The sequence below is a fragment of the Clarias gariepinus genome, chromosome 27 (genome assembly GCF_024256425.1).
Source record: "Clarias gariepinus isolate MV-2021 ecotype Netherlands chromosome 27, CGAR_prim_01v2, whole genome shotgun sequence".
NCBI lineage: Eukaryota > Metazoa > Chordata > Actinopteri > Siluriformes > Clariidae > Clarias > Clarias gariepinus.
In genome coordinates, this window is record NC_071126.1 from 10,991,281 (window position 1) to 11,010,483 (window position 19,203).

A 19,203-nucleotide genomic window follows, 5' to 3' on the forward strand; every position below is an offset into this window, starting at 1 on the left:
ACTGTGGGAGTACCCTGGAGTACCCGGAGGTACCCACCAAGCACATGCAAACTCCATGAACCAGAGATGGGAATTGATCACAGACCCTGAAGATACAAGGCAACAGTGCTAAAAACTACACCACCGTGCCGCTATGATAAATATAGATATAATATATATACACACACGCATACCAATTTTTACACAGAAAATATGAGAAGCATTGATGAGATAAAGCAGTTCTGTAGCTAGGAATGGTTTCAGATTTCCCCTTACTTGTGTAAGTCTGGCCAGTATCAGGTTGTTGTTGCTAAATGATGTTCTACCAGTAATTAAATCCAAGGGTTCACAGTATACTTTTTATACTTTTATTCCCATTAAGGCCTGTGAATGATTAGTATAATAAATAAATTAAGTGTTGCATTAGTTTAAATACAATAAGTATAGGGATGCAGTTAATGATGACAAGTTCATAAAGTTAGTTTTAACTGGATTTTCAAACCGTGCAATTTTTCAGCTTTCACTTTAAGAGGTCAAATGAAAGCCCACTTGCACACATTGTGGAAAATAAGGGGGGAGGTTATGCTAAAACACACCATGTTGTCTTGTACTGGTGGAGTGATATGGGTTCTTTCTCTGTTTCAGGTGAATTTTGTGGCATGTCAGCTGTGTGCGCTCCTCTCCGCCTTCTGTTTCCGTCTCTACCTGCACCCCAGTAAGACGAGTCCGTTTGTGAGGCACGTGGTGGCCACCCTGCTCGGCTTCTACTTCGCCCTCTTCTGCTTCGGCTGGTGAGCCAGTGGGGACGTGGGGATTTCTCTTCTCTGTTTCTTTTCCCCGTAAAACTGATACATGATTCGCAAACTCTAAGGAGTAACTGTACTTTTTAGTTATATAATAAAGTAGTTGCATTTGTACAATATCTTATTCCCCCCCAAAAAAAAACATTGTGCAAAGTAGAGTGGGCCAGAATTCCTCCACAGCGATATGACTCATTGCCAGTTATCGCAAACGCATGATTGCAGTTGTTGCTGCCAAGGGTGGCACAGCCGGTTATTACAGTATGTTTAGGGGGCAATTACTTGTTCCAAATAATAAGTAATTTATTGACTGTAGAGTTGCTTTGTAGTTCTCGATACTTGGATTAAAACACCAGTACAGTGATTTAAATAGTAATGAGGTAGAGGTCTGCAGGAGGTCTACAGTACATAGAATTCAACATAGATGTGAGACATTAGATTTGTGGTGGGGAAGCTTGTTTCGGGGTTTGCAGGAGTGACCACACCTCTGTTAAAATATACTAAAGTATCCCTGTGATTGACTGGCATCACATCCAGTGTTTCCTAGTATAAACTCCAAATCCATCATGATGGCACAGACCTGAAGTGGGAATCGAACCCAGAACCTGAAGGTGCGAGGCCACATGAGCCTGAGGTTCTCTAATAACGTAATAGAAAAGAGAATCAAATTCCTGTCATCCCTTCTGGATTAAAGTGTAGATCGGTTTTACTGATGACTGAATAACTAAGAGTTGTGGTTTAAAGTTCTACTGCGGAAGCCAAGTGTTATTTAAAGAGCAAACCATGTAGCGTTCAATAAATATGGAGCAGGACAGTATCGAGGTTGGAGCGTCAGATATTTGTCTTGTTAATGCATTAGTTTTAATAGCATGAACTAATCAATAGCTAATAAGGAGTGGGTGAACTCTCAGATGTGTAGCAGTCTATAATTGTCAGCGACATGTTTATAAGCACCCATTAAATTGGCTAACCCAATTTTCAGGATGTTTATGTCTGTATGTATTTGAGTATATCTTTCTGTGATATTTAAAATAAAAGCCACTGGCAAAGAGAAATAAAACATAAAATTGATGATTTCTATCAAAATTTTGAAAATATACCATTTGATTGGTCATATTTAATCTTATCGAGTGCATTGCTCAGTGCAGTTTAGGAGAATAAGCTGTGGTGGACAACAACAAAGTAAATGTAATTTCATACTGTACATTTTAAAAATATCTGTACCATTTGTAAGTATTTTAATTTTGGAAGGCCTTTTTACTTTTGCCTCACTGCGTTATAGAGTTAGAGTGTTGTGAAAGAAGTATTTGCGCTTTTAGTTTTTTTTGTTTTGTTTTGTTTATTTATAATTTTTTTTAGTTTTTTATTAAAGAAATTTTAACATTACACAAAGATAACCCCGATAAATAAAAAATTCAGTCCGGAGCTTAATCAGATTGAGGTGCTGTGGCGTGACCTTAAACAGGCAGTCCAAACCCTCCGATGTGCCTGAATTGATAAAAAAAAAAAAGCATTGTGCAAAGTAGAGTGGGCGAGAATTCCTCCACAAGGATATGACTCATTGCCAATTATCGCAAACGCATGATTGCAGTTGTTGTCGCCAAGGTTGGCACAGCCGCTTATTACAGTATGTTTAGGGGGCAATTACTTTTTCACCTGGGGTCAGCCAGGTTTAGGCATTGAGTTTCTATGTTCTCCATGTGCTTGGTGGGTTTCTCCCCGGAATTCTGGTTTATTCCCACAGTCCAAATACATGAAGACCAGGCTAATTGGCGTTCCCAGTTCCTTGCGTACCCTTCGATAGATTGGCACCCTGTCCGAGGTGTACCCCACCTCGTGCCCTAAGTCTCCTGGGATAGGCTCTAGGACACAGGATAATGCTTATAGACCATGAGGGTGAGATTAAGTGTGAGAAATGTACAAAAACAAAAATCATAATAATACGGATTCACAGCATGGTAAATATCATACTTTCTACTCCACAACATTCTGCAACACCTGTTGTTTCCTCTTAATTATGGGTGGAAAAAGAAGTGCAGGAAGCACCCCAGTCACCATCATTTCAAAGTATTAGCTGTATCTACTTAGTGAGCACAGGACAAGACTAATGCAAGATCAGCGCACATCCTGAAATATTGAGCATCTGGAGAAATGACAGCAGGTCCGGACTCTAACTCGCCACTTCAACACCTATGACCTTATTGGAAAGATTTTTTTCTTAAGTTGTAAACAGAACAGAAAAATGAGATTTTCATTTTCAAATGCTCAGCTGTAATGGTTAATCTAATGTTTGCTTGCAGCAGCGAAATCTTTTATTGTGTGTGTTTTAAATAAATCCGTACTTACCGTGATTATGTTAAGTGCCTCACAATAAAGTGATCTAAATAACTGGTAATTCTTGAGCAGGAAAGCGTTGCTACATTGCAACCCAATGCAATAACAGCAATGCAGGCTCTTTTGACTAGTTTTGCATGCAGCTGCTGATGATAAAACAGTTAGCAGGTAGAGTGGGGTCCTACTTTAACCAACAGAGATTGCGATTTCCACAAATTCAGTTTCCACCGGCTGTGATCATAGCATCTACGAAACTGTAACACAATCCAGGATCTACATTACACACCAAACACATGACATTGATTTGACGTGTTAGATATTTAAAGTACTGATGGACTTTAGGAAGGCCTGTTTTTTCTATTTATTCCAAAGTAAAAAAAAAAGAACGAGACTGAGGGAGAGGGGGTGAATGAAAGAATAGCTGGAAGAGGAGAGAGAAGGAACTGGAGTGAACCCTGAACTATTGACAGCATGTCTGTCTTGGAGTGAAAAGAGCACATTTGCAGTCTACACCAGTTTGTAAACCACCATTGTTGAACCATGCCATGCCAATTGTGTGTGAGGAAGAGAGAGAGAGAGACTAATTGCCGTTGAGGTGTTTTTCAGCTATGTGTAGTTTGGTGTATATATTTTCCCATCTGTGTGTGTGTGTGTAATATATTGTATCTTTTTTTCTTTTTGTGGCAGGTATGCCCTCCATTTCCTGGTACAGAGTGGCATCACCTATGGCATCATGATCTTGGCAGGAGTCGAACACATGCACAAGTGAGTCAGTGAGTTAATCTGTGCCCTGCAGTATCACAGCTGAGGTGCCATAATAATTGCTCTGGTTTCTGGATTCCTAGCCTTCTTTATTAGCTTTACTTCAAGGCAGTCAAGCAAGTCAAAAAAATTGTACTTATTTTTTTTGCAACCCCACACATGAATGGTCTCAGGATGCTTTAGTGCCGGCATGACACAGCACTGATGGAAGCGCTCAGCTTTTTTCTGGATGTCCTGAACAATCAAAAAGGGGATTCATCAGAGTAAATGCTTCAAACTGTCAGTACTTAGCAGTCCAGTTCCTGTAACTTTCGCGGAATATCAGTCTGTCCATGATGTTTTTTTTTTTATTCTATGAAGATGAACGCTACCATCAGTCTTACCAACAGTAAAGCATCCTTTGACCATTCATGTGTACGGTTGATTCTCAGCCAAGGCTCACTCACAATTTTGCCCAAGAACACAGCCATGAATAAAGAATGGTACAAAAACATCCCCCAAGAGCAACTTCTCCCAACCATCATGCACAGTTTGGTGACAAACAATGCCCGCTAAGTGACTCGGGGAACAAAATAACAAAAGTTGGATCCATGGCCAGTAAACTCCCCAGACCCTAATCCCATTCACAACTTGTGGTCGGTCTATCCTTAAGACGGGGGTGGACAAACAAAAACTCACAAATTCTAAAAACTTCAAGCATTGATTATGCAGGAATGGGCTGCCATCAGTCCATCAGGATGTGGCCCAGAAGGTAATTGACAGCATGCCAGGGCGAAATGCAGAAGTCTTGAAAAAGAAGGGTCACCACTGCAATTACTATCACTTTCCATAAAGTTAATGTAATTGGCAATAAAATCCTTTGACACCTATAAAATGCACCTATGAAATCTGACAAAAAGATCTAATAACTATAAAGCAGCAGACTTTTTAATAAAAATTAATATTTGTGTCATTCTCAAAACTTTTCGCCACAACTGTATAGTGCCTGGCCCAAAAACACTCACGCAGTATAATATTACATTGGATTGCCTTTATCTTCGCTTATGGTGCACATTGGTTGTGTTGTTCTGAAAATCTTATCCAATGTCACGACATTTATTTCTGTCCAGAGTTGCATTTTTTTTTTTTTTTTGTTTGTTGGCCAAGATCTTGTATTGATGATGGGAGAGTCTAAGCTTTCTATAAACATGTCTTTCACAAACTGTTGTCACAATGTTGGAAATACACAGTTATACACTGTTTATACAGTATGGTCTGGCATTTTCTCCACTGGAGCTAAAAACCTGGACAAACCTGTTTCTGCATGACAGCGCCCCTGTGCACAAAGTGAGCTCCATAAAGGCATAAGCTGGAGTGGGGAAAAAAAGTGGCCTACTCAGAGCCCTGACCTCAATCCCATCAGCACACAACCTGACTGATGCTCAAATCCTAACAGACACTCTGCAAAATCTAGTGGAAAACCTTTCCATAAGAGAGGAGGGCATTATAACAGCAAAAGCACTTGGGTGTCCACAAACTTTTGCCCATATAGCATAGTGTGGGTAATTAATAAATGTATAATCCAATGATTCATTTCACAGATGTTATTTCTTTTTATTAATGTGATTCAGATTTAAAATTTCGTTGAAAACATTACTGCTTATCCATAGGGCTGCTTTTATCACTCCGCTGTGACTCATCATAGCACACAGCATGTGAATTAAATGACTTTCTAAAATTAAAAATGTTTAAGAGCTGCACTCAAGCATCAAAAACTTTTTATAGACTAGACATTTACTCTGCGCCTATTCTGTACACAGATTCCTCCAGGGTTAAAGCAATTAAGGATTTAATGGCATGTCAGTTATGTTAATGCACACATTTGCTTGTTTTGACACGAGTCCGCACTCCTAAATTATTATTTTTTTGTTACTGAACTTGGATTTTTATTATTTTTTTCAGGTATGTTATAGACATGCTAAGAAGCGCTTTACCGCAAGGTTCCCTTAAGGTTTAAGTTAACCTGAACAGCTAATTGAAGCATTAATGCACCATGAGTAACAGCTACAAAGCAATTAATGCTTCCAATATATTTTTAATTATATTACACCAATAATTACCACTTGAATTAACCGAAGGTCATATCACCCATGAGTGAAATTAGGTCCTTAAAGAACAATATGGATCATCACCTTAATTAAAATGTTTCTGTAGTGAAGCTTTCTGACTGAAGTAGTCCATCAGCGAGTTTTCTGCTACACTGGAAATTCTTCAGGGCAGAGGAGTTTGTGTTCTCTGGCTTCTCTGTGATATGAGCTTTCATCCATCCTTCCTTCCATCCATCCATCTCCCATTTGTACAGCTGTAGTAGGACCTCTGCATCCATCCATCCATTGACCTCTGGATCAATCCATCCATCCATCCATCCATCCATCTCCCATTTGTACAGCCATAGTAGGACCTCTGCATCCATTTATCCATTGACCTCTGGATCAATCCATCCATCCATCCATCGTACAGTCGTAGTAGGACCTCTGGATCCATCCATCTCCCATTTGTACGGTCGTAGTAGGACCTTTGGATCCATCCATCCACCCATCTACCCATCCATTCATTCATCCATCCCCAATTTGTACGGCCTAGTAGAACCTCTGGATCCATTCATACATTCATCCCCCATTTGTACGGCCGTAGTAGGACCTCTGGATCCATCCATCTATCCATCCATCCATCCCCCATTTGTACGGCCGTAGTAGGACCTCTGGATCCATCCATCCATCCATCCATCCATCCATCCATCCATCCCCCATTTGTACAGCCGTAGTAGGACCTCTGGATCCATCCATTCATCCATCCCCCATTTGTACAGCCGTAGTAGGACCTCTGGATCCATCCATCCATCCATCCCCCATTTGTACGGCCGTAGTAGGACCACTTGATCCATCCATCCATCCATCCCCCATTTGTACGGCTGTAGTAGGACCTCTGGATTCATCCATCCATCCCCCATTTGTACGGCCGTAGTAGGACCTCTGGATCCATGCATCTATCCATCCCCTATTTGTACGGCCATGGTAGGACCTCTTGATCCATCCATCCATCCATCCATCCACTCATCCAGTTCCCATTTGTATGGCCGTAGTAGGACCTCTGGTTAACATTCACACACTACGGGCAATTCAGAAAACACCAATTAGCCTAATCTGCATTTGTTTGGACTGTGGGAGAAAACCGGAGTAAACCCACAAACTACATGCACATGGGTCACCGTGTTTATACCAACCGGCCGGATGCAACGCCAAGATTGTAAGCATTTGATATGCGCCTGGTAGAAGCGTGCTGCGATATAATCGGACATAGTAAGAACTCTGTTTAAGCTCATTAGACCTGGTGAGCGCATGATTGTGTGTGTGAGTGTGTGAGAGACGAAAAATCTGACATCATAGACGCATTGAGAATCTGACACTGTGAAGTAGGATGAACTCGATACATTTTTCTATTTCGACCTTGTTCCCACTGTGTTCTTCGATTATTTTTAGGACGCAGTGGAAAATTAATGGTGTTCATCGCGGTGTGACTGGGGCCCCAGATAAGATGTTACTTAAGGCACCCGTAATGCGAAGTATTAGCATAAGGAAAGATATACACAGTATGGATAAATTAGCTTTTCTTTTTTTTTTTTTTTTGGCTTTTCAGGCAGTCTATAAATAAAACCTAAAATATGTGAGTGTGGTGTGGTTTGGCACTATGAGGTATCAATATTGAAAAGAGTTGAGGCATCCAAGGGTACAAACGTTTTCACACACTGAAACCTCTGAATGGAAAATGCTGACCACACAGATATGCTTGTTGTTCTCAGCTGCAGTCCTGCGGGACCTGTGCTGCATGTGTCACCTGCAGTGTTTTACCTTCCAAGTGAGCAAAAATAAGCTGTAAGGAATAGAAGTCAATTTTAGAAATGACTTTTTTTACCATTTTTTCTACCTAAAGTAAGTGAAAGTAAATGGATGCATAACAAAATCAGCATACTTTATGTGTAAAGATGATCGTCGTAGTACTTAAAGGATTGGTAAGAATACTAAACCCTGCAATATTTCCAGTATTATGTAATAAGTGCCTGAGGAAACACTGTGCTTGGTGTTAGACAGCTGCTGCTCTGTTTGGGTAATTCCATATTAAGCTTGAATCGGGCCAAAATGCATTAAGGGGTGTAATGTACAGGAAGGTGCGAGGAGGTTGTACCCAGCTGCTCCCCGTGATGACGGAACGCTGGTATCTGTTGGCAACACCACAGTGTCAGTCTTTTAAAAATAGGCAACCTGCAGCCACACACTGTCATCCCACTGAGATTTAGTGATAATGAAACACCTATACAGTGCCCTAAGCTGTGTGTGTGTGTGTGTGTGTGTGTGAGTGGGGATGGGGATGGGTTTAAATTTCAAAGGTGTGTAGAGAAGAGATTATGCAATTTATCTTTATTGAAAACAAGGACCTGTCATCACAAGACGCACTCTACATTTATACATCGGGTGTATTACAGCAGACACCAGTGTTCTTTGTTACGCTACAGGGTGATTTCACCTCACACACCGCGTTAATCCATGATTAAATTCTTTTTCTTTTTTTTTTTTTTTTACTATAATGTTATTAAACTGCTTGGTAAAATGGAGTAGTACATGTAGAGGCAGACAACATTGCAGATTATTGCCAACCCCTGTCATGTCAAGGCAGTATTATTGCATAATTTGATGTCCCGTGGATTAATATTATATGAGACTTTTAGTGTTTCATCTGTGCTTCATGTCAGTGTAGTAATCATGCAATGTTTTTTATAGGAATAGTCAGTTCACTCGGTAGCATGAGTATGATTTCCATATGTATCCCTAATAATACAGTCGTGTTCAAAAGTTAATCTTTTAACTTTTAAGTCTTTTAATTCTGTATTTTTTAATCATACCTAAAATCATCTGATCATAGTGGATCTATAGGCAAATACAATCTCAGATAAACAACATAGAACTTTTTACTTTTCATTGTGCCATTATTTATTCAACAAAACTGAAGCCAAAAAAGAACAACAAAGAAAACATGTTGCCAATAGTAAGTACCCCCATGATGCAATAGCTTGTAGAGCCACCTTTAGCAGCAGTAACTTGTAGTAATCGTTTCCTGTATGACTTTAGTTTCAGTTTCTCGCATTGTTGTGGAGGAAGTTTGGCCCATTCTTCTTTACAACATTGCTTTAGTTGATTGAGGTCTTTGGGCATTCGCTTATGTGCAGCTATCGTAAGGTAACAGCGCAGAATTTCAATTGGGTTGACTTGAACTGGGCCATTCAAAAACCTTGATTCTTTTCTTTTTCAGCCATTCTGATGTAAATGTGCTGGTGTGCTTCGTGTCAGTGTCCTGTTGTATAACCCAATTTTGACCAAGCTTTAGCTGTTGGACAGATGGCTTCAGGTTTGCCTCTAGAATACTCTAGCATAAAGAGGAGTTCATGGTTGACTCAATGGCTGCAAGATGCCCATGGCCTGTGGCAGCAATATAAGCCCAAGGTGGAACATGTATTCAAAGGGGATATCTCAATAAAAGGGAATATTATGTTTAGACCTCCAAAATGCCCCAACCTGTCTGCCAAAAAGCCCCGGATGGTGAAAAAAGAAATCCTTAGAAGAACAAGAGGGCCCTTCACAAACAATGACATCAGCACTTTCAGACAGCAGCACTATCATAGCAATGTGATATAGCTACAGTCTGATGTCATCATGGTGATGTCATAGTGCTTGGGCTCTTATAATTGTAATAATATAGTTGCCAGCAACGATGACGGGCCCAAGCACCCTGTGCCATCGCCACCCCGGAGGCACCGCACAACCTGTGACATATTTGACTCAATATAACTCCACACAGAAAATCATTAACCACTTTTCAGCTTAAGTCTAAGGCATCGTCACTCTGCAATTTTGCATCCTCAATGTCTTTGGATCACATTGGCCCGGTTTGGCGGTGATCGTATAAATTACCTAGGAGGAGTATATCAAAGTCCATCGGGTGCGTTTTGGCAAACGACCCAAAATAACTGACTTCCTGTTGAGTTGAGCCCAGTACATGCAGTGCGAAAGTTGTTCGGCTCAATGATTACTAAATGTGTACAGAGTTTTGTGTGTATTCGTGCAAGTGTGTATGAGCTATGGAGCAAAATTTTGTGTGGGGGCCACAAAAAAAGTCATTTTTTTTTTTTATCTCCCAAAACTCGTATAAAAGAATGTGGTTGCCAGATTTGCAGTTTTCTTGCAGAATTTGAATATGCCATATTTATCTCCATTTATCCTAATATCTATTATTTATTTGTGATCTCTATAGAAATAATGTGTGACTCGTTTAGAATTTAAAAATCGTTTAAAAACATACTTGGCCAAGCTTTATGGTTAAATGCTGTTTTTGTCACTCGGTTCTAAAATGCCATACAAACTTTTACTTCAGGTACATTTCTAACGTTGAAGTCAGTAATAATTTTCTGCAAAGGGTTACACCAGCTGGGGATTTAATGGCATCTCAGCTGTATGTTCCCAAATTCGTATGTGAGGACATACAACTGGAAGGCCATTAAAGTTGGGTTGCCTCATATTCGAGTGTATTGACTGTTAAATATAGTTTATATTCACATCTGTTGGTTCCATGCTTGGTTTCTGTGATGACCCACAGCTTTAATAAAATGTACATTAATGTGACTGCTTTGTTTTAGATACTGTTTGGTGTTTGCCTTGGCGTATCTCAGCTTCTGTCAGATCACACGAGTGTATGTCTTCGACTATGGCATGTACTCAGCTGACTTCACAGGGTAAGGCCTTTGTGTGTGATAATACTGTATATAATTGATTATTTTAACTTTTTTTTTCTTTTAAATATGTTCCATAATCACATGTATTATGTGTAGTAATGTGTATTAATTTTTTACCATGCTTTTCCCCCCTCTTGCTATGGTCACAGGCCGATGATGGTCATCACACAGAAAATCACCAGTATGGCCTTTGAGATTCATGATGGTGAGATTCATACAAGTTTCCATCTATACATTCATACCATGTGATTAAATTCTAACATCCTGTTAATTTTGTTTCCATTTCTTTTATTAATCTGAATGCATTGCCTATATACAGTAGTTTCATTTGTTCTCCTTACTTGCATGCATTTTCGCTTTAGCACACACAGCAGAAAAAAAAATTTAGGTGCTGTGCTTTATTAAAAAAAAAAAATGCAGGTGTTCACCCAGCATCCTCTGCCAAAAGCTAATTAAAGCACAGGGAGATGAATGATGGAGGAGGACTGAAATTACCGCAGCAGGACCTTCTGTCCTCTTCTCTTCTGCACAGAATGAGCAATGACCTGCGTCCCATACTATACATCTTTATCTGACTTATATTAATAATTTACAGTGACTTCCATCCTTCACATTCCTCCCTGCCTCTGGTAGATTAACTGTGGTGGGTAACTTTAAGTAAAAAATAACAAATTTGTATTTTTGAGCTCTCTAAAAAAAAAAAGAGTTAAAATAGTTTTTTAACTTAAATTATCAGCATTTGGCAGACGCCTTTATCCAGAGTGACCTGAAATGGTGCTTTATGGCCATGAAAAATACACTCGGATCAGGGCCTAAGAGCACCATTGCACTAGATCCCTGTTGGACAGGAAACCACCACTTAGTTGAACTGTGTATGATTAGTAGAGCTCGAGGGGGAATCGATTCAGAGTAGGATTAACAATTACGATGGCTGACACACATATTTAAGTTGGACATGAGCCACTCTGTATGCAGTGTCATGCTGAAGTTACAGTAGGTCCTGCAGTAGTATGGTACTGTAGTAACATGGGACCATGTTGCTCAACACCATTATGTGTTCGACAAGACGGTGGAGAAAGCAAAAACTTTTTGCTAGCAGCCAATAAAGAAAACTGGCCACAAGTTTGAGCAGAAGTTCAAATAAATAAAGCTTTCATTTAAATTAAGTTTCAAGGTGTAATGGTTTAGGGGTATGACATAATTTCTATGCATTGTTCAAGGTTTTAAATTAGAAACAAAATCGTTTAAAAGTTGTAATATTGAATTAGGATATTTATAAAATCATGATACTACAAGATTGCAATACAAATTGGACCAAAATCTAGGTATCATGATAATATTGTGTTGTTAGTCTTTCGGCTGCTCCCGGCAAGGGGTCGCCACAGCGGAATACCCAGTCCGCACAACAACTTGGCACAGGTTTTACGCCGGATGGCCTTCCTGACGCAACCCTCCCATTTTATCTGAGCTTGGGACCGGCACTGCATCCAGTGGCTGGGGGGTTTGGGCACTGGCTGGGAATCGAACCCAGGCCTTCCGTATGGCAGACAAAACTTTTTTGATTTTATGAGCATTTACATGCTAAAGAAATTATTGTATATTTTATATTATTATTTATATAATTTTTTTATTTATTTACATTTTATTACAGATTCAACAAGCCTGCTTCTGAAATGATTTTAGTCTTGATGTGTTCTTTTTAGACAGATCGTCAATTTTTTATTTTTTTTTGCAAATATGATACTGTACATCTTTACCTTTAAAAACTATAAACATATTTTAAGACCTATATTTAGGTTGTTTTCTAATCTTGCCATGGCATCTATGTTAGATATTTTTGTGAACGGTTTCCCTAAGCTGGCACGCATTTATGAATTCACTTATGAAAATAAATAATGTAAGCACAAACAATTCCAAAACCGTCAGCTTTTTTTAAAGGGCTTCGAACTGAGCAATTATAACCAGGAACTTTTAAATTTTGGCTCCTTCCCGTCTTTTATCTTGAGCCACACTTTATCTACAATGTGAGCTGATTAAGGGGCTAATCTTATAAAGAACATAATGGTAGCAATAACACAAGATTTTGTTCGAACCACTTTCTCTGGGTCATCTGCACTCTTCACTTGACGCTAGACCGTAAACTAGAAGCGGGTGAATTTACAGCTTACTGCCTGCTTCCTTAATTAGGTTCATTCATCAGGCTCTGTGCTGGATGTTTAACATAGAGCCTATTCTTACTGCCTGTTTCACTGCACACTAATCTTATCACGTATGAATTTCAAAAGAGTTGTCCACAAGACGGGCATTGGATTTTACAAAATTAATAATACATAATGCATCATTAACATGAACCAATGTATCATTAACATGGGATTACCATTTACGTTTTTAAGCTTTTGTTTAGTACTGAATTTCTTTATGCTGAGTGACCGCATCATACATTGGGACCTAAATCTGGTTATCCAACGTGTCCAGGTATACTATATGGCCAACTGTACTCATTTGGGCTTTGAACATCCGAGTCAAAATTTAGCCCCTATTGCTTTTACCTCTAGTTTTTTAAGAAAGATTTTGACTAGATTATAGAGCGTGGATGTGGAGAGCCCCAGCAGCTTCAGTGAGCTGAGGGACTGATATTGGGCAACGGAAGCACAGGCATATATAGAAGTGGCCCAAAGTATAGAGACAAAAGTGCTTTTTCTAAAATCTATTTATTTATTTTTAACATCGTCAAGGATAATAAGTATAATTAGTTTCGACCTCCAAGTGCTTGCCCTATCATCCAGAGATTGCGAGTTCAATTCCCGAGTGATGCTGTAACCTCTCGCAGCCGGAGGTCTAAAGAGAGCTGATTGGCCGAGCTCTCTTGGAGGGGCGGGATGAGAGGTACTTGGTGCTCCCACATTAATCACGGCTCTGCAGCCAATCAGGGGCGTCTGTGAGCTCAGGCAAGTGGAAGGCGCGGATAGCGCTGTCCTCCGAGTGTGTTACGCCGCCTCCCAATGGTGCGTGAGCAAGCAGTTCGAAAAGATGCGGTCGGCTGGCGTCGCGTGGTGCGGGGAAAACACATGATAGTCTTCGGCGCTCCTGACTAAGTGATAGTAGCCATAATGTGGAGCCCCCTAGTGCAGGGAGGGATTGGATACGACTAAATTAGAGAGAAAATATATATACAAAAATTTTAAAAAGAATAATTTGTTTTATGCAGTGAAATTGTTATACAACAAGCAATATTTATTATGATCCCCTTTATTCTTCAAAACATGTAAGTAATTGAACTTTACTTTGTTGCGTTGGGCTGAATGCCATCATTCAAATGTTTCTTTGTCTAAGAAAACGTGAAAGCAGTACACACTTTTTTTTAATTAACATGCCTATTACCAGCCATCACATCTGACTTCTTTTATTGATCTTCATTCCTTTTTATGGATGCCTTAATTGTCACAGTACATTATGTTATCTATGTGTACTTGTTGAATTTGGCTATCATTAACGCCAGATAAAACAAATTTCAGGGTACAACTTGCTATTTCTGGCTATTAGAGTTGCTCTTTAAGTATGGACTGTTTTGAGCAATTTTTTGTTTAAAAAAATGGTTTATGGGATGTATGTATGTTCTTGTTGACAGGAATGGCACGGAAAGAAGATCAGCTTAATCAGAGTCAGAAGATGTTGGCCATCAGGTATGTGAAATAAAAGCCAAGAAGAATAGAGCCTGGTATTTTTTTTTATTTTATTTATGACCAATTGGTGTTTTCAGTTCAGGAGTTGTGGCATCTGGGCAGAATATAGTGTAATCAGCTTAGTTTAAACAATTCTCGACCTCCTGCAACGTGGTGGAACGTCAACAGTCTCATGTGAAAACATAATCTTGACCTTGTGCCCGAACAACTGCTGAGCTGAACTTGTTGGTTTTAAACTGAAAGCATGTTTGTGAATGAGAAACTCTGTCGTCACGAGAATTGGACATATTGATCATGAACGTAATGAAGATCTATCCAGGATAGAAAGCAAAAAATGTGTATACCTGATCACATTTTCAACTTGGTTTAGGAATGAATAAATCTTGTAGTGTGGCCCAGACATTTGCGTTTTTGCGCATGCTTGACTACATCAGTTATATGCACGGGCACAGCGGCTTAGTGGTTAGCGGCTTAGTAACTCGCACCTCCAGAGCATGGGAATCTTGTTTCCTTTCTGTGTGCATGTTCTCCTCATACTTGCTTGGTTTCCTCCAGGTACTCCAGGTGATTCCTCCTATAGTCCAAAGACATGCAGTGTTAGCTGATTGGAAGGTCCGAACTGCCTAGAATGTCCGATTGTGTGTGTGTATGATATGATTGGGTCTGTGAGTGTGTGTGTGCTTGTGTTGTAGCTCCCTATGACCCTACACAGGATGCGCAGTACAGACGGTGGATGAATAGACTGATATTCAGATTAATATATTCAGCTTCTAAGTAGAAGTTTTCTTTCTGAAAGGGCTAAAAATCAAATCAAATAGGGATCGAAGTATTTTCCTCTGCCACTGAAGCATCAATGGTTAATCATTATGATGGTTAAAACTTTGAGGGCAATATGACCTTCCTCCAGGTTCTTAGCTCCTCCGTGTTTGTGGTGTAGTTACAGAAAACGAAATCTTTTTTTTTTTTTTTTTTTGCTCCCTGGTTGTGTCTTTAGGCGGATGCCCAGCCTTCTAGAGTACTTCAGCTATAACTGTAACTTCATGGGCATCCTGGCAGGTCCTACGTGCTCCTACAACGACTACATCGCCTTCATCGAGGGCAAGCCCTTCCGCCACAGAGAGCAGGAGAAGAACGCCAGACTGCAGGGCAAGACCAGGCTAAATGACCCTTCGCCTAATGTAAGGCCTGGATTTATGTCGAGCATTTAGTAGTAATGACGTTGTGGCAATGATACTAACTTATTACAATTTATTATTATTGCACCTTCATTGAATATTCAAGACAATCTTTGGTTAATCAGTATTTAAAACACACAGATGCTATAAATATCTCGGCAGCTCACACAGACTAGAGAAGCATATCATTTATATTTATAAACCTCATGACGGTAGCACGGTAGTGTAGTGGTTAGCACTGTCGCCTTTATATATATATATATATATAAGGCTGATCAGCTGCTGTAAAGGTCCTGTAGTAGCTTTAGATTAGTGTTGTGTGTGATATCAGGAATCAACCTTATTCTTGTATTATTCGCAGATGGAGGTTATTCGTAAGCTTTCCACCTGCTTCCTTTCGCTGCTGGTCTTCCTCTCCGTCTGTAAAGTTTTTCCTGTGGAGCGAAATGTCGATGATGACTTCATTGCCACCACACCCTTCTATGCCCAGGTGGTCTACCTGTATCTATCCATGCTGACCACCCGGCCGAAATACTACTTTGTGTGGACTCTAGGTGCGTGTTGCTGACTGTTTCATTATTCAGCACATATTTGCAGCATTTCTCTGTGTCCAGTTGCATTGCATCACCTCCTCCTGTCAGTAAAATACGTTGGATAACCATATAAGTCAATGCTAAGACCCTATGACTCCTACTCGGCTAGAGTCAGACAGGCTGAAAAACTCTTTCACTGTCAATAACGGCTGATCTTTCTGTCTTGTATGTCACTTCATTAGCACAACACTGTAAAACACTGACGTTTTGTATAGAATGACCTGAAAATCTTAACAATCTATCATTTCCTGTGTGTGATCCGAACAGCTGACGCGATTAACAACGCAGCTGGCTTTGGCTTTAATGGCTACGACAGTGACGGAGTGCCGCGATGGGACCTCATCTCCAACCTGAGGATAATAAACATAGAGGTCAGTCTGTTCCTATTACCCATGTGGCTTTATTTGTAAATGAATTATGAATAAAAAGTTCCCAATTCTTGTATGTTCTCATTTCAGTTGGCGACCAGTTTTAAGATGTTCCTTGATAACTGGAATATTCAGACTGCCCACTGGCTCAAAAGGTCAGGTTTAGGTTCGAAAGCTCACTTCATTCCATACAGTGTGACGTTTCAGTAGGTACATTTGTGTTGGGGTAGCTTGGGAATCAGATTTCGGCTAAATTCATGCCAGAAAAGTTGAGAGAAATATATTTCACTAAGTAATTGTTTTATTTAAGCTTTGTATTTAACCTGTCTAAAGCTGTATAAAGATAACTTAAACCCTGCTAGCTGAGAGTGATGTTCTCACACAGTCAATGCCTGACTTTAAGGTTGTTGGATAGATAAGTACCATGGTAAAATGGACCTAAGCAGAATCAATTCAGTTTATGATAAGATACTGGCTGTCAAAATTAGCTGCAACTGGAATGAAATTGTTAAATGATGTTTTGTTCTTTTTTACTTTTGGAGGTAACCAAATAATAAAATTGCTTAAATTTCACTTATAATTGAGATGCATGTACAAGATTCAGTTCAGAAGAATGTGGGACTATTGATGAAAATGTATCAATTTTGTATTTAAAGTTCATACAGCATTTATCTAAGTACTATATATATATATATATATATATATATATATATATATATATATATATATATATAATAACATTCAGCCAAAACATTCGCATACTTCAGGAAAAGAAAAATAGTATGATGTATATTATGTTAATATATTAATACTGTATAATATGAATAATATTATAATATTATTATCATATATATCGATATATAACTTTTAAATTGGAATTTTATCTTACTTTAATCCTATTGGGTGTTTCCTACTTTTGCCATAATGACTCTGCACTCAAGCTGGCAGTGTTGTGCAATTTGTATAAAACCTGATTATATCACAAGTCCATAGAAGTGTCATCAGAACATGAAATCAATGGAATAAGACTCAAGAAATTTTTTTCATTGTGTGTAGAACGGACATAAATTTGCCCAAATTAAAATAGCAGCCCAAACATGCAGAACTTAAACACTGCGGTTGGTTCTAATATTAAATAAAGAATCCTTCAGACGTTTAAACCCCTCTGTGTGTAGTAAAAAAAAGTCGACATTATCCCGATTTTCTGCATATACTGTATGTTGTGCATATTTAACATAATTTGTAACTTATATTATGTAAACCCAGACTTTATCTATTATTTGAAGGCATTGTGTAATCTGTTATGGAGAATGCCATCTACTGGTGAAACATGGCATTGCTGTTGCTGTTGCAGCATAACTTTTGTAACATAAAGTGATGCACCCAGTAAAATGTATGCCACCATATACAGTACAATAATCACAGTTAACAATTTTTATTGAGGATAAAAAATATATACATCGCTTACAGTGCTAAGCCATGATGCAGGGTGATTTACTTGAATGAGGCCTCAAAAATTCTCAACATGGCACTCCATGTTCCTGAAGTGACTCAGTGAAGAAGTACGGCATTAAACATTAAGAAGGAGTTTGGCATTAAATAGCTAGTTGTGCTCAAAGCTCCATATCTCCAGAGGAGAACATTGTACGTCCGTTTCTTTGTTCAAGCGAGGATTATTACAGAATATTTGGGGCCTCCTTCAAGTGAATCACCCTGTATAGGGACATATACAGTAATTATTATTATTGTAGTCTTTGATGAATTGTTATATCTTTGTCCTGATTTATAATTTTTTTTCATGATTTCTTGTTATTGTATATCTAAAGTGTATGGCGTGTAATTCTTGTATTGCCTGTGCAGGGTGTGTTACGAGCGCTGTCCTTACAACCCTACAGCTGCCACCTTCCTGCTCTCTGCAATGTGGCATGGAGCTTATCCAGGATACTACCTCACCTTTCTCACTGGCATCGTCATCACACTGGCAGCCAGGGCGGTAAGAAGCCTCTTCATAACGAACCACAATCCTGACTGCTGATATCTAAGATTATTCAGTACTGATCCACATACAGTATCTGAAACAAAATATCAGTACCAGGGCAGCCCCTGAAACTCCAGAACAGGATCCTGATCAGATTTAACATTTTCCCGTCAGATTCACTGACATGTTAAAATAAGACATTTGTTTAAGTGTATTGGACTTTAAGCACATCCATCAATTACACATTTTGGCACCTTGAAAGAATCGCTTCTAAGAGGATCACAAGATAAATGTGCGTGAATATGCATGTGTGTTACATCTCCTGTATTCGTATTAATGGTATGAAAATGTTTGTCCTCTGAAAACCAGAGGGATGCCAGCTAATCTCTTTAAACTTTGTACTAATTGAATAACACGCTATAGTCCGTTGCTCTTCCTGTACATGGAAGAAATCGGACTTCGGCGGGTTAGACACAGCACAGGAAGGAGATTGATCCACTTAAGTAGTCAGTTACTTTGGTGCCTGTCAGGCGGTTAACAATTAAGTAAGATGGATAGAAGGCTTGGTAAAGCACAATGAGCCATTGTCTATCTTGATTTAAAACTCACTCTGCTAGGAGATGTTTTGCACATCTTAAGGCAGTTGTTGCATACAAAACAAAAAATCAGATGCTATTTGCATCCAGGTGTCCATGTAGGCAACAGTGTTAA

General features: G+C 39.2%; 1 protein-coding gene across 1 annotated transcript in view; it reads left to right on the top strand.

The window, feature by feature from the left end:
- Positions 1-19,203, top strand: part of mboat2b (membrane bound O-acyltransferase domain containing 2b) — a 40,397-nt gene that overhangs the window by 16,684 nt on the left and 4,510 nt on the right. Inside the window, exons 2-11 of the mRNA XM_053489515.1 lie at positions 625-770; positions 3,801-3,878; positions 10,600-10,695; positions 10,845-10,900; positions 14,324-14,378; positions 15,373-15,556; positions 15,915-16,107; positions 16,414-16,517; positions 16,605-16,669; positions 18,375-18,507. Of these exons, the coding sequence (XP_053345490.1) occupies positions 625-770; positions 3,801-3,878; positions 10,600-10,695; positions 10,845-10,900; positions 14,324-14,378; positions 15,373-15,556; positions 15,915-16,107; positions 16,414-16,517; positions 16,605-16,669; positions 18,375-18,507 (1,110 nt within the window). The remainder of the gene's footprint in view (positions 1-624; positions 771-3,800; positions 3,879-10,599; positions 10,696-10,844; positions 10,901-14,323; positions 14,379-15,372; positions 15,557-15,914; positions 16,108-16,413; positions 16,518-16,604; positions 16,670-18,374; positions 18,508-19,203) is intronic.